At 47.0% G+C, this 14,337-nt stretch overlaps 4 protein-coding genes and 1 non-coding gene across 5 annotated transcripts in view; 2 read left to right on the top strand and 3 right to left on the bottom strand.

Annotated features, from left to right (window-relative positions):
* F5B22DRAFT_222645 (high-affinity methionine permease) overlaps positions 1-239 on the bottom strand; it is a 3,284-nt gene extending 3,045 nt beyond the window's left edge. Inside the window, exon 1 of the mRNA XM_047969762.1 lies at positions 102-239. The gene's annotated coding sequence lies outside the window, so the exon portion shown is untranslated. The remainder of the gene's footprint in view (positions 1-101) is intronic.
* Positions 240-1,258: 1,019 nt separating this feature from the next.
* F5B22DRAFT_t115 lies at positions 1,259-1,354 on the top strand. The gene has a single exon. It is a non-coding gene; the product is annotated as a tRNA-Tyr (tRNA).
* On the top strand, positions 1,259-2,144 carry F5B22DRAFT_610003 (uncharacterized protein). Its single transcript, XM_047975169.1, has one exon. The coding sequence runs from the start codon at positions 1,448-1,450 to the stop codon at positions 1,709-1,711; it is 264 nt and encodes an 87-aa protein (XP_047830158.1). The 5' UTR covers positions 1,259-1,447; the 3' UTR covers positions 1,712-2,144.
* Positions 2,145-5,556: 3,412 nt separating this feature from the next.
* F5B22DRAFT_222547 (uncharacterized protein) lies at positions 5,557-7,286 on the bottom strand. The gene has a single exon (XM_047969760.1). The coding sequence runs from the start codon at positions 6,772-6,774 to the stop codon at positions 5,629-5,631; it is 1,146 nt and encodes a 381-aa protein (XP_047830157.1). The 5' UTR covers positions 6,775-7,286; the 3' UTR covers positions 5,557-5,628.
* Positions 7,287-13,251: 5,965 nt separating this feature from the next.
* F5B22DRAFT_222482 (uncharacterized protein) lies at positions 13,252-14,070 on the bottom strand. Its single transcript, XM_047969759.1, has 2 exons — positions 13,810-14,070; positions 13,252-13,755 (listed from the first exon to the last, which is right to left on the bottom strand). The coding sequence occupies exons 1-2, from the start codon at positions 13,984-13,986 to the stop codon at positions 13,357-13,359; spliced, it is 576 nt and encodes a 191-aa protein (XP_047830156.1). The 5' UTR covers positions 13,987-14,070; the 3' UTR covers positions 13,252-13,356.
* Between the last annotated feature and the right edge of the window lie 267 nt (positions 14,071-14,337).

The following is a 14,337-nucleotide window of genomic DNA, read 5'->3' as shown; positions in this document are numbered from 1 at the left end:
GCCCCCCCCGGCCCCCCCCCCCCCCCCCCCCCCCCCCCCCCCCCCCCCCCCCCCCCCCCCCCCCCGCGGAAGTATGAGACAAGAGATAACAAGATTGATACGAGATAGACATGAGAATGCGCCAAGCTGCGAGATTGCGTGCTTGATATTCTCGCCAGGGGATGACTATATCAACTTCCGAATGTGAATAGGGCCAAGGAGCACGCCATGCACGTCCATCTGCCGCCTTCCGCCTTGCAGAGCAATGATGTTAATGAAACAGACGCTTCGGACGAGGCCATTGGGCTTGGCTAACGTATTTTTCTAATTAGCACGTCATCATATATATCGCGAAGGAAGATGGCGCTGAAAGTCGGGGCCTCTGAGGTATTGGTATCGCCATATGGGATGATCACCCCATGTGATGGTACAATACCCCACGACAGATAAGTGGGCGCATCACCATTTTGATATGGATGCTGGGATTAAAGTGTTCCAGCTATCTGGTAGTACTGATTAGCGACTGGAAAGACGTCGGTAAGAAGCTGATATTACACGCGCCGAACGAGCTGGACGCGCCTATATGTAGATCTCAGCGGTCAATTGAGACAGTCTCGGTCTCACTGAAGTGAAGCTCTTAGAAATCTCGTGACTACGACACATTGCGACAGGGCTCGAAGGCTAAGGACACCCGTTCAATTGAATACAACAAGACCAAGGTCAATAGGGATGGAACGGATCTGTCTACGTCCCATCCTCGACCAGGGTTGTCCAATAGGCAACATCTCAGCAAGTTTCTGTTCTCTGGATTCTAGCGATATCAAGGATTTCGAAATTCGCCTCCTGTTCAGGCTCTTGAACTGCATATATAGCCTGCTTTGACGCTTGGGGAACGAAGAGAATGATCTCTGCTCCACATTGGACTGCCCGGTATGAGTGGATGTCACAGTATACACCACCATCTAGGTAGAGAAGAGTCGCTGTTACTTTAGAGGTGCGATAGGATGAATGACGCTCCAGAACGTGGCTGATACGTGAGCGGGAACAACAAAGCCAAGCCCTTTACCCCCACGACCGGTATGTCCTCGGCCAGGCGGGGGAATCAGCACGGGGGTGGTTCTTCAATTGAAGGGAATTCGGCGAATTCAGGGGCTGCTCGCAAGAAGCTTATGGCGAGAGTCCGCTCGGTATGGGCCGCCGGGGTGTGCACGGTCGCTTTTACTGTACATACCCGTTGAGCTAGTTATTATGACGTATAATTGCGGCAATCGACATATTCCTCCTGATAGCTCAGTTGGTAGAGCGATGGACTGTAATTGAAATTCGCATTCGGATATAAATCCACAGGTCGCGTGTTCGACTCACGCTCGGGAGACTTATCTTATTCTAGTTGGATGAGTTACTTTTTACCCCATCTTTGTTTAGCGCTGGTGATGTCCTCCCGGCTAGAATAATAGATTCGCAGTAGATGCACTTGCTCTATCTTATCTACCTTTCAATTTTTCTTTTTCTTCTTCCTTTCCGTCTCAAGCTCCGCTATGCGCAATTGTACTTCGTAGGTTCGGGCGGGGCTCAAAATGGTATCCTACCTAATCGCATCGTTGCTCACATCATATCCGAAAACGTAACTCCGAGAAAAGTAAGAATGCACATTGATCTAGGCCGAGTGTGGATCATCTATCTTAACCTGTCTATTGGGCGACGTCGGGACAACGGACTTGCGTTACCATGATGGACCTGTCCTTAAAAAATAAAATAAAAAATAAAAAAGATGCGCATCCGGTCCCGTGATGAAGAGATCTCATTACCTCATGCGTTGATGCTGGACACATATAATTGCGGTATTTACGGTACTCCTCTGTATCTTCGTTCGACATTCACCTTTCTTTATAGTTATACTAGGCTTGTAGGATCTAGCCACATCATGGCTACACATATATGACTCCAGAGACCACGTTGAGTCTAGCTGTTAATTACACGCGCATACAGCTAAACATGCAGGTCGCCTACGGTCTATGGGCGTCATTGCAGTCCGGTCATGACTTTCGAGAGGTGTACAGGCAAGATTGAGAATAAGCTCATATATATTTTGCTTCATTAAGAGAAAAAAAAAACAAGGAGATCTAGGCTACCAGTCAGATTGTATATAGAGTCAAGGTCAAGCCACCAAGGTTGGAAATAAATCTGATTGACCAAGAACTTTTGCAGCCCCAATAGATCATTATATTGCGAATAGCATCAATTTCAAGTCTGGACCTCTGCCCTTATTAAACTAACTAATATAGTACGATTTGCAAGACATTCGAGTCGTTGACATTTCACTGGACATATACATCTTCCATACACATTCATTGCCTTGGGTCTCTATGAAGACGTACTTACGACATATCAACGGGGTCAAATTAGACTTGAAGGAAATGGTATACCATAGGTCAATTGCTTTGTTGTCTTGGAGGCTCACTTTACAAATAGTAAGGTAACAACGGTACGATCATATCAAAATAATGTCATTGAGGGCTTTGCTAGGTAACGTTACTCAGAGGAGTGGAAATCCTGTGAAATACGGCTCTCCTATGAACATCGTAACCCACCAATGAGACTAAGTGCGTGTGTTTCTATTACCGGTATATGCCTCAATACATATGGGGCTTATCCCATTAAAGTGTAGTTACTTGCCATCATTTGGGTTCTCATACGACCCTCAGGAAATCCCTTATTGGAGAGAGGAGTAAAATTCATTGCCAGACTTGGAATCTATATCTACGAAGGCTATCTGATGTGAAGGACCATTCACCGAGAAAAAAGTTGCAGCTCTAAGCTTCGTGGTAGCGATTTTTTTTAACAGAGAATTTCATTGAGTCGAGAATCGTTATACTTTGGTTCAAGAAGAGAATACATACAACTAGTGACTGTGTGAGAACCTAAGGACACTGAAACTCACACTCCACAACAAGAAGCTATTTACTTCTCTACTCGGGATTGGTGACCTTGAAGTAGAGGAATAGAGAGAATGCTCGACATAGCGTACAGGTAAGTAATGTATGGATTATTATATATGTCAGAAGGGCTGTACAAGGTATACAGTAAGACTCATTGTGGCACAAGGTCTAAAAGGTCAGAAGTCTGAAGGTATTCAGACTTCTCTGACTATATACAATGTAATCATCTCTTTGTTCCTCTGCCCTGAGACCCCTGACAATATAGCAGCCGGATAAATGGCCTATGCGTGGCTTATTTCCGATTATCGATGTTGCCTAATCGTTATAATCACTATCACAATGGTCCGTCTTATGTTGCACGGCTATCATAAGCTTGTACTGATAGGTTTCTGGACAAGCTCTTGCAAATATTCGGCCACTTACAGTTCCGCATGACAAAATACATTCATTCTGTATGTCTACGCCATATGCTATGCCTCCCAGATCATCATTTGTATTGTTCGCGGTATCACCACAAGCTTACCCATTGCAAAATAGGGAACAGAAAGTTGTATACTATTTGGCCTAGGTATCGGAATACCCCAAACCTCAAGTTCGGATATCAAAGCCGTTTCGACCTCCCAGAGACCTGTTGAAATGTAGCCCGACGTCTCGTTGCAGAGCATAGCTAAACTTACGTATATCAAATTGTTCCACATCAAGCCACTACTAGCCATAGTACTGTGGCCTAGTCCTTGACCTCCCTTGTCTTATGCGAGTCTCAAATCCTTCTCCAAAGGCACATAATGATGCCTAAGTCTAGATTCGCGGTATTGTTTCCGCAGCGCTGACTTTGTTCTCCCTACACACCAAGTGAACCCCAACCCCCAGAAACCACCAGAAACCGAACGACCACCGCAGCCAGCCCGGAGATTCTGCCCAAGAAACCCCTGAGATTTGCGGATGCCATTTTGCCGGCGGAAGGGCCAGGCATGCCAAAATAGACAAGAGGATACTCGCAGATTCCGCGACAAACAATGAGGGCATGAGATCATCTAGATCTTGGCGCATATCACAGCCTCCAAAGATTGTTTCTAACAGCGCATTTTGGGAAGGTTGGAGGTGGTGTGGTGGGAGAGATATTAGAGTCAAAATAGCCATGGCGAACACGACCTGAGAATCTACGGGAGGGGATATCACCATGTAAAGAGAAGGTACACAGTTGTATCAGGTGAGGCATGTAGCTGCATTAAACGGAACAATACACAGTAGCTCGCCCTGCAGATCTGGCTTACTGCATCGTAAGGGTCGGCTAAGTTCTACTGGTCAAAACTGTCTTGCACATACCGTACTCCACATGTAATATGGGTTTACCCTACCATCCAAGCAGCTGAGAATAGAGTTCTCATTTCGCTTCTTGTTCGCCTTACCTGTCCAACGTGTAGGGAGCCACTTTACAGCCTTCGTCTATGTGTAAATGAGGAAGAGAGCTATACCGAGCGGTGAGGCTGCAGGCAGAAGGCGAGAAGTATCCCAGCTTTCTAGTGGCACGACCCTACGGAGGAAAGTTATAGGGATTATATTCTTGCTTATGTTGGAACCTCACCCACGTCTGTACTATACTGTCTGATCGTATATTACAATGACGTCTCTCACTGGGGCGATTTCTGATAAAACCTTGTGCGCAGATATTCGTTGAGGACTTCAAGTTGTCAATCCTTTCCCCTTGTGTCTACATGGCGAAAATGACTTGCATTGTCTTGCATGTCTGCCTCATCATCATCTAGATGGGTATGAGGTCTGCAACACGAATGAGAGCTGAGAGAGTGGAAATTACCGGGAGGTGGATTGCAGGTGTATCGCATCATGTAGTAGCAATATTTCCGGGGCCAGAGTATCATCGTGTCTTTCTATTCATAGACATTGACCTCACCTTTGGCTGTATCAGGTAGCATCGACTAAATTGCCCTTTTCACACGTAACATGGCGGGACATAGTGATTCACAGCCGGGATCTACCACTGCCTATCACCTTCATAGTGGCGCAGGATCAATAGCCTCCGTGAGCCGGTGTCGGTAGTGTTTTCGAGGGGTATAGGAGTCTGATTGCACAACCGGGGTGGTCGATCAGCCCTTTCAGTCTGAAGGATCAACGTACAGGTGTCGAACTCGGTAACCCAGTCTTGTATACACAACGCAAATATATTGCTTTAAGCAGGTTTCTTCTAACGCAGGGGGACTGTGGATGGACGAATGTGGGAGGTCTGGGGCAGGTGATAAGATGGGGTACGCCACTAAGCCAAACAGCTAGAACATGTCAGAAACCCAGACGCCGCCTCTGCCTTGACAAGGGGATTGGCCCCGGCACATAAGACACGTGTCGAACATGCCAGCTCTAGTAGTTCTAACGGTAGATCGAATAGTAGCTTGAGCCACATCCGGGACAGAGGGATCCGATTTGGAAGGCCTTGTCCACTCCCACACATCCACTCATTCACACGAATCATGCGTTTTGGCGTCTTGATGGTTGAAACGTCTGCATTAGTCTATTGTTTGCTCCTGGTATCTCTCTTGCCTACCACTCGATAACCCACGCCGGAATCCCATTATCAAATACACCACCGCTTCTGGAAACTCGCTTTGCGACTATATGAAAGTACTGTACATGAAATCACGAACCACGACCAACTAATTTACAAATCCCCAACGCCAATGCTATCATGGACTCTTGCTCAGACTCTCCGAAGGACGCCGACTGTGTTGTGCGAAATGCCCCGTAAATGCTTGCGTAAATCAGCTTCGAGCTGGCCGAAGACTGCAAATGAAGGTGCTAGACCCCGGGCGTAGTCGCCAGTCCCAGTCTCTCTCAGACGTCTCAGCAACCGCTCAATCAACTTCAACACCACCTGTAATTCCTCGAGAATCCCTTCAGTGCTGGCTAGTGCCATTTCATCTTGCGTCGTTTTGGAGTACCTGTCCATGATCTCGAAACCAATAAGTATCACGAACATCCGCACGTGGCTGTCATGGGCAAAGCAATCGCACTCGATCATCTGAAGAATATAGTCCATCATCTCTTGGTTTTTGCCTTGCCCAGATGTTGGATCATGACGCAGGGATAATAACGTAGCAGCAGCCTGCGAAAGGCAGTCGTGTTGCATATTAGGAGTATAATTTTGGACAGGCCGCGCTCTTGGCGTTTCTGGCGGGGTGCCGAAAGCCACGGGTGAGGTGTTAGGGAACGTGCTAGTATTATAATCGTAACCCGAGGGCATACTCGACGCACTCGAAACGCTCCTTGAATGATGTCGCCTGGGGGCTTGGTGATTTAATGAATCTAAGCATGGGATGTAATTTAGAGTGTTGAAGGTGGCTACTGTGGTAATCGGATCTGAAGTGGGAGTAAGGGTTTGATAAGCCTGGGCGGCAATGGGCGCCAACGGCGCAGTGGTTGTGTCATAGGTCTGCCCCATGAAGTTGTTGGGAGTATGAGGGTCGTGGTAGCTCACGTTGGTAAATCCGTTGATAGTCGATGTATTAGCGTTCAGCATGTGCATATTCGATTCACTAAGCCAAGACATCTGCATTGCGGTCGGCTCTGAAGTCGGAGAAGGCGTCCTGGAACCACTGGGGATGAGCTCTCGGGGCGCAGACGGATTTTTCATGGCCGCCTGGTCGATGAAGCCAGCAGCACTGAGTTTGGCACGAGCTGGAAGACGTCCATAGCGATACGAAAGGCCGTATGAGCATTCAAGGCCTCGTTCATTGCACCGCGTACATCGCGGCTTTTCTTTGCTGCACCTGACCTTAGCCCCAGCACAGTGAGTACAACTGTCCTTGTACTTCTGCCGTGTTCTTGTTGCTTGTCGTCCAGTCATTGTGGGATGATTGAAGAGTGAATGGCAAATCTAGTTGCGGCTGGACTATGCAGTGACTCTGTCAAGCCAGAGCCGAGTATAAGTAGTCTATTAACGACGAGGAAGACTTAAGGAGAAGCCAAGGACCAGCATTGGAAAAGTTAAGCAAGGCACTTGTTGATGACCGCAGTGGCGCCATCCTGCATTTGTGTAAAACAGAGGATTAACGTCGGCAGATGTAGGTAGCGTAGTCGTCCTCTGTCCCAAGACCCTATTTTGAAATCCTGGCGGAAATCGTGGAGTGTAATCGATGCAGGTAATCCGTCAGGCTACCTGCCGTGTTTTCAGCCACAATCTGCAAGTGATGGGTATCTTACAAGCCCACCCCCTTCCCATAACCGCACTACGGCTGTGGGTTGCTGTTTAGTCACGGCATCGCCTGGCAGTAGTGGTGTACTGTATGTGTGGTAGGTATGTGTGGTATGTGTGGTATGTGTGTGATGGAACCGGGGTGTTTGGTCCCTGCCCGTCTCGTCGTCCGATTTAGCTCACGCCAGGGGTCAGCACGATCAACCACTCCAATAACAGCTATGCCTACTGTAGGTGTTTTCTCGAGATGGGGTGGAACACCCTCGCTAAGAAGGCTCTGGTTCAGGTTAGATTTGCTACTGAAGTAGTTAACCTACAGAGCCGGACATTCTTGGACTGACATCCCCTTGCGTTTGCTATCTTCTTAGTGTGGGCAGAAAACCCCCCTCTCGTTTAGGCTTTCAGCTCAACGGTCGAGCTGCAGATATAACCCCTAGCCTGCACACCGATTATTGACGTATTCGGCAGGTTGGCTGGCTTGGGGACGGAGGAAGACTCGATGCTAGCACTACTTGCACAGATTCGCAGGCGCCTCAAGAATGGCATGCAGGCGCAGGCTACGGTAGCTAAACTCATTCGGAGGACGCCACAGCGGATGAAAACAATAGAAATATGGCTTCGGACCTGTCAGCCGAGGCATAAGTCACCTATCTCCAGAGTACGCTAGGCTCGATTATGAGTAGTGTGGACGCGGGCCGCTATTCAGCCTCACGCCAAGCGGCCTTATATGCCTGGTCCGCCGGTGTCTCTGTGGTGGCTAGAGAGGGGGTTGAAGGGGTTGAAGGGGTTGGAACGGGTTGGAAGGAGTCAAATTGGCCTGTCTGCAGGCTTATACACCACATACAATACAGGCTCATACAGAGACTGGACTTGTCTGCAGGTTGCAGTTCAGGGCTGCCTGACAATCATGTGGCCTGTATCAAATCCTGCTGCATGTAGATGCAGGAGAGATACAACAGCGAGCAAAGAGCACTCAGTCCACTCGGAATGTGGTGACCTACAGTAGTGAAAACCCACATGGACAACATCGAACCTCGTGCTTTGTGTAGCATTGTACGGGGGGTCCAATGCTACCGTAGCAAGCTGAAGCCGATGAAGCGCGTGGCAGACGTCGTGTGTAGACCCTAGGATGAGCCAGCATGCAGCCTATCAGATACGCAGCGCGCATAAATAAGATCGGAGGAACTTCTCGCCAAGAGCCGCCCACTCTTACTCTCTTTGCCTACTCACGCAAGTGTCGAGATACATTCTTGTACAGTACGATACTGTATGGCACCTATTACCGAGTGAGTACATACAGTAGGTAGAACAGACTTGTGTATCCGAGCAGGGGCATGTCTTACATGTAGGGTCTTGGTGCCGGTGTAGTTTACCTACTCGAGTTACTTCGCTGTGGAATCTAGCCTACAGTACCTACAGTAGATCGTGAACGACAATGCCTTGTCCCGCAAACCGCACATGGATGGAGCAGATGTCCCGATGCCACACATGGCAAGATGCGGGTCACGGCTATCTGCGCCGTGCCTAACTCTAACTCGAGCTGAATACCTGCCTCCGACTTCGTACAACAGCCCATACGTAGATACGTAAGTAGGCACTGGTGTTGCTTATTTACTTATATTTCAACAACTACTTGCTGCGTTTTCTGAATATAGTCCATGTAGGACAGATTCTGCATATGCTGTGGCCCGTAAAGTGTACCATACAAGACCTACGTGATGAGATCACTCACTCTCCGTCTCCTCCCATGCATACTACATTGCGTGACATGTAATGACCTATCTCAACGGAGACATTTTTGGTCCCAAAACGGAAATTTTACTCGAGGAAGTGCAGATGGGTATTTCACGGAAGATTTGGAATCCATCCCCAGATGCCAGATGCCAGGCGGAGGAGAATGGGAAATCTGCCTACACTAGGCCAGCGTTTGTCGCGATATCTTATTATTTAGCGTCATTGTGCGTTATTACTTAGGCCCAGAAAGAATAAGAGTGTTTTGCCACGAGCCAGGAAACCCCAACCAAGTAGACGCCGGCCGATCAAATACTAGGAGTAGTCTAGGCCAGGCCAGGACACACCAGGGCACACCAGGCGAGACCGGGGTTCGAGTAAACGGGTGGCACCGCCTTGGCCCCGTAACGGAAACTTTTCCGTCATGTCTACGCACACTCTTCAAACCCTAGTCAGTACATGGATGTAGTGTAGAATATCTCCCCGCATTCCGCCCGTGGAGTAGCTTGTTTGAGATCATTCCCAAGTTCTGTCCTGATTACGAAGACAGCACGGAGAGGAAGGGAAGAATGGGAATGGAAAGCAAGGTTCGAGGCGACAACGCCAAGGATAACGATAAATGTTGTGATGTTCCTCCATACGCGCGATTTAGACAATTGGTCTCGTTGATGGACTAAGCATACTAAGAGTGGACTTGCTGCAGAATTAAGCAGACCACCTGAGCCAACCACCATCCCATGTTTCTCGTTTCCGTTCGCCCTGTCAGACTCTCTATTCTGTTTAGAGGAAACAAAGGGTTTAAGGACTGCTCGCTCTTACATCCTACATGTACTTACTTACTTCAGACTCCGGCAAATGTCAGGGGTATTGGAGATGTGCCGGTTCCGACCGTTACGGCCCGTCATGGCTTTCAGGCTCGGTGATCTGATTAGGCGAGGATCGTCTCATGTATGCAACGGCCCATCCGCCACGTTTGTACCCACAGCTTGACTAAACTCTATATCTTTGATGAAAGAGCGCTAACCTTAGGACAAAACATTGCCGCAGCCACACCTGAACGCCTCGAGCGAATCCTCCAAAGCGTTAATGGTAAGGATTCGGCCCACATGTAGATGATGACAGCCTAGGCTTGCGTAGTCATACGTGTGGCGCTCTAGTCAAGAGGCTACGGCAGCAACAATCAAGATGCTTACGTGTAGAAAACTTCCTCCGGTGGGGAGACCCTAGACAAGTTGCAGTTAGATTAGAACGACCATGTCGAAAAACGTTTGTGTACATATAGACAACTCCCTTGGACATTTTGTCTTTACGTAAAACAAATGGCATAATATCCACAGAGAGCTCGAGGTTTGTTCATCATTGAACACTTCAATTGAATGTAACATCGGATTGTCAATCCTCCGGATCGAATTTTTTTTTAACAAAGACCGGATTTGCCTCAACAGAGTGGTAGCCCCTTACTGTATCATGTACAAACTGGCAGTCCGCAGCGACGATAAAAAATCAACTCAATATATAGCCACCACCTCTCAGCAACTTACCTTGAGTCAGGTCACAGCAATAGGAGACCAGCCATATGGAGGATGTTAATATTTTCTGAAAATGAGTAACTAAGACAATCGGAATCATTGATATTACCAATATATCACATCTCATCAAGTCGCTAGTCGCCTATCCTCTAGTTACTCTTGCTGATACCATATGGCCTCATTAATAACGGTGGCTAACTAGGCGGGCCACGTAGATGTTTAGTTGCTTGCATGATGTAGGACTAACTATACAGAAAGGCACAATTGTGGGTATTACCCTACAATTCTAGCACGTTATGTAGGGAGTTTCTCCCTCGTTCCACGCTGAGTATGATCCTGGTACACGTGCTTGTACCAGCCGCCGAAGTTTATAAGGCCAGTTTTAGTCAAATGTTAGAGAACCATGTTGACATAGGTAGGTTACGAACTAAGTCAGTGGCTGGTGATAACAGCACTGGTTTACTCTTAGAGAAGTGTGTGCTATCTTAGCCACAAGTTCCTAATTCGTCACAACCACGACCCACGAACGAGCCTTTGCCCGAAGGAAGTCTTGACGATTTGCCAAGTGCTTTCCAAGGACTAGCCACGTGCTTATATTACTTCCTATCACTGGCGATTGAGCCTTATTCTCCATAATTTATCATGTATAGCCCGCCGTGGGTTGCACGTGGCAGTTGAGACTTGGTATTTATGGAGTCCACATCAAAGAACGTTAGTTGTTCGTCTGATCTGAGCAACTGTCATCGATTGTTCTTGTCTCTTACTAGGCCCCGTTCATATTCTTTTATACCTTCCGGATACGTCACATTGCTAGGCGGTTATCAAAATATAGAGTAATTCGGAGGAAATCGCGATTCACGCTACTGCGAACATGGTCTTTATAGATATCTTAGGCACTGATCAGAGAATGACACAATGTTGATAATACTTCCTATCCTCCTCTGGGTGACATAGCAGGGGAAATAGCAAGACACTAAAGGGCGACTTAGAGATTAACTTAGGGAATTTTCGGCCATCGTGATAAGTTCCATATGTCCTGGTTCTGTTTACTAGGCTTTCAATGTTCGCTCGCTAGACTTCAGAGTAATGGGCAAGAGGGAGTATGGTAATTAAGGATGTCGCCAACTCATAGCGTAGGCATTTCTGTAATACCTCGTCGCTTATTTTATGTATAACTTTTAGTGGGAAGATTAATCATGAATGGTAACTTTTTTAATGTCCTTAAAGCACTAGGCTTCTAAAATAAGGATGTATTTGTCCTAGGAGAAGAGTATCTATCACACGAAAGAAAAAGTGTAGCTCTGTTTATAAGGGTCCTAGTACAATTCTGCAAAGTTGGGCGCTGACAGCTTCTAATCACTATGTCATAGAAACGTATGACCTAATTTCCGATATATGGTAATAGCTGCTAACACTCTCGTGTATGTAACATAATTTGGTAAATTCTAGCAGGGCTAGAGCACCCACCTCTGTGTTATAATAATGAATCGATAAGAAGAATGTCGATATGTAGTGATAAGACACAATTTTTGATACCACTGAAATGAGAGGTATGTGAGCGTTGCATTGAACTGAGCTACTGGTTGTGAGTGAGCTGGAAAGTCCTCATACAAATGAACGGGTCTTTCCTGCCTTTCGTGTCCCCTTGATCCGTACGCTACGTGAAGTGATTTCTTACCCACATATACTTTCAACAGATCTACGATACTCAAACACTTTTCAACATGGCCATTGTCGTGAGCCCGGTCCGTTAAGAAAAGGTGATTGTAACATCAGAATGAAATAGACCACTTCCATTCGACTTCAGTATCAGCTAAAAATTCACCGTTGACATGCATTTCAGAAGAGTATTTCCTATGTCATATGACCAAGGCAATTGCCATCAGGCCTTTTGAGTCAGTCTCACGAGGTCTAATTAAGAAGAGCAAATGGAAGTTAGTTGATCGGATTTTGTTATATTTTCTTCCGGGACGAAATAACAAGTATCCATGTATAGTCAACCTTTAGAAGGAAACGCCATTTGCTATGCATGATTGGTTGCTTCTTGGGTGGGGAGCCGGATGGAAGACGAGATTTACCGATTTTTCGGCCTTGAGGACCTCTGTATCATATCCTCACGTTGGTATGGAGCACTAGCTAAAGCTCGTCTTGCGCGCAGTGTTACACTGTTGCTCTAAGTAGAGAATGCGTGTGTGTCTGATAGAAAACTCGTTCTCTAAATACAGCTACATGGGACTGGGAAGACATGGCCATGATAATGGTAGACTTCGCATCAGTTTTTAAACGTACGGTGTACATAATCGACATTTCCAGGTTGGGTGTTGAGATGGCAGAGCACATTTTAGAGTGGCAAGAATTGGTGGGACATTCATTTCAAAGTCAGTGATAGAGCGGAAGCTTGGCCAACAGATTTAAAGAGGTTCGCCTTTTTAGGGCTGGGCTTTTCGTACTATCTACCTACTTCGATGTGAAACTCACGTGAAGTTAGCGCTTTGAATTGCCCAGTAGGCTTGTGTGATAGTTGAGTGTCATTGAGGACACGACCGCAAGGGTGAAGGAAGGGGGAAGACTGTGAATTAGTATTGTTGGTATATGGAATTGATATTTTCATGCTCGGCTACTACTAGAAGTCCTTAGTACATACCGAGCATAAGGTTGGTAATCGATGATAGATACATTATCTGACGAGTGCATGCTCCCAAAATACGTTCAACTTTTGGTTTATAGTCTATATAAAACACTATTCTAAAAACCCACAATACCATCGAAGGACCCTAAGATTAGACAAATAAAGCTGTCCTTTCATTATTTTATTGGATTTATCCACATAGCTCGAGTGGCCATATCGATGATGATAAGTACGCAAACTGGCAAGGGCTTAAGCGTAACAAGAAACAGCCGATTATCTCGCAATCAGGGAACCCATATTAGCCACTATGAGGCGACTGTGTTTGATCCCTAGAGACGTATTACTCTATGCAGGTTGAGCTGTTGTCGTCTGGTTATGGGGCGCGTTTTGTTTCGAGACATCCGCAAGCTCTACGTTATTATTCGACGTGGATGGGCTGCGTATACAAGCAGTGCAGAAGATGATAAGAGCCGCGACGCATAAGACCCATATCAAGGCACCAATTCCCGCACAGGCCGCTGTTGTTTGACCAAAAGTCTTCCAGTGCCCGCGGATCGGTTCGTAAGAACGATAATTATCAAAGGACAGTGTATAAGCGGCCCAGGAAGCAGCCCACGTCCAGCCTGCTATCCAGAACAGAAGAGACAAAAGCTGACCAACCAAGACACCAATGCGGTAGTAGAATTGGGGCGCATACTGTGCTACAGCGAGCACAGCGCCGTAAACCAGCCAAGTCCAGATTGACTAGGAGAGTAATTAGATTCAACCACATCTAGTCGGGAGAAATCTGATACATACAGCGAAAATAAGGAAGCCCGGGACGCCTGATTCGTAGTAATAGTTGCCCGAGAGAGCTCTAGCATGGGCAGCCAAGCCTAGTATAATGACAGACAGCAGTATGATTGTTATTACAATGTAGTTGAATAATTTTGGCAGGGTAGGAACTCCGCGGGCGATAAGGCCTCTTGACGACATATTGAAAAATGAGGAGTTAAGCAGACGTTGAGCTATGTAGGTGGTCAGAGTTCTTAACCGGGGGCAAGGGGATGAAGCCAGTACATGAATGAATACTTGTCTGACAAGTCACAATCTTCGGGTCTCTCAGAGTTACCGAAGATATGAAAACGGTATCAGCTAGCGGATTCACACGCTGGCCAAGGACATTGTTTCAAACTCAAGGGCGGCATTGACCCAGGAGCGATGTGGCTGGATGCGGCGGCTTGTCTCAGTACGAACTTTATAGTTACAGTTATGATTTCGCTGGCTCGGGAATAGTCGCTTTAGATTCGGATTTCGGCTGAGTTCAAGGACTGGTGAACCTTTTTT

This window comes from Xylaria bambusicola, assembly GCF_022495145.1.
Source record: "Xylaria bambusicola strain CBS 139988 unplaced genomic scaffold F5B22scaffold_25, whole genome shotgun sequence".
NCBI lineage: Eukaryota > Fungi > Ascomycota > Sordariomycetes > Xylariales > Xylariaceae > Xylaria > Xylaria bambusicola.
The sequence above is the reverse complement of the archived record's forward strand: the minus strand, read 5'-3'. Positions and strand labels throughout refer to the sequence as shown.

Bases quoted from the DNA above. Each gene is read 5' to 3' on its own strand.
- F5B22DRAFT_610003 (XM_047975169.1), top strand. From the start codon at position 1,448: ATGCACTTGCTCTATCTTATCTACCTTTCAATTTTTCTTTTTCTTCTT.
- F5B22DRAFT_222547 (XM_047969760.1), bottom strand. From the start codon at position 6,774: ATGACTGGACGACAAGCAACAAGAACACGGCAGAAGTACAAGGACAGT.
- F5B22DRAFT_222482 (XM_047969759.1), bottom strand. From the start codon at position 13,986: ATGTCGTCAAGAGGCCTTATCGCCCGCGGAGTTCCTACCCTGCCAAAA. The intron at 13,756-13,809 runs GTATGTATCAGA...TTACTCTCCTAG, and splicing joins CGGGCTTCCTTATTTTCGCT to TCAATCTGGACTTGGCTGGT.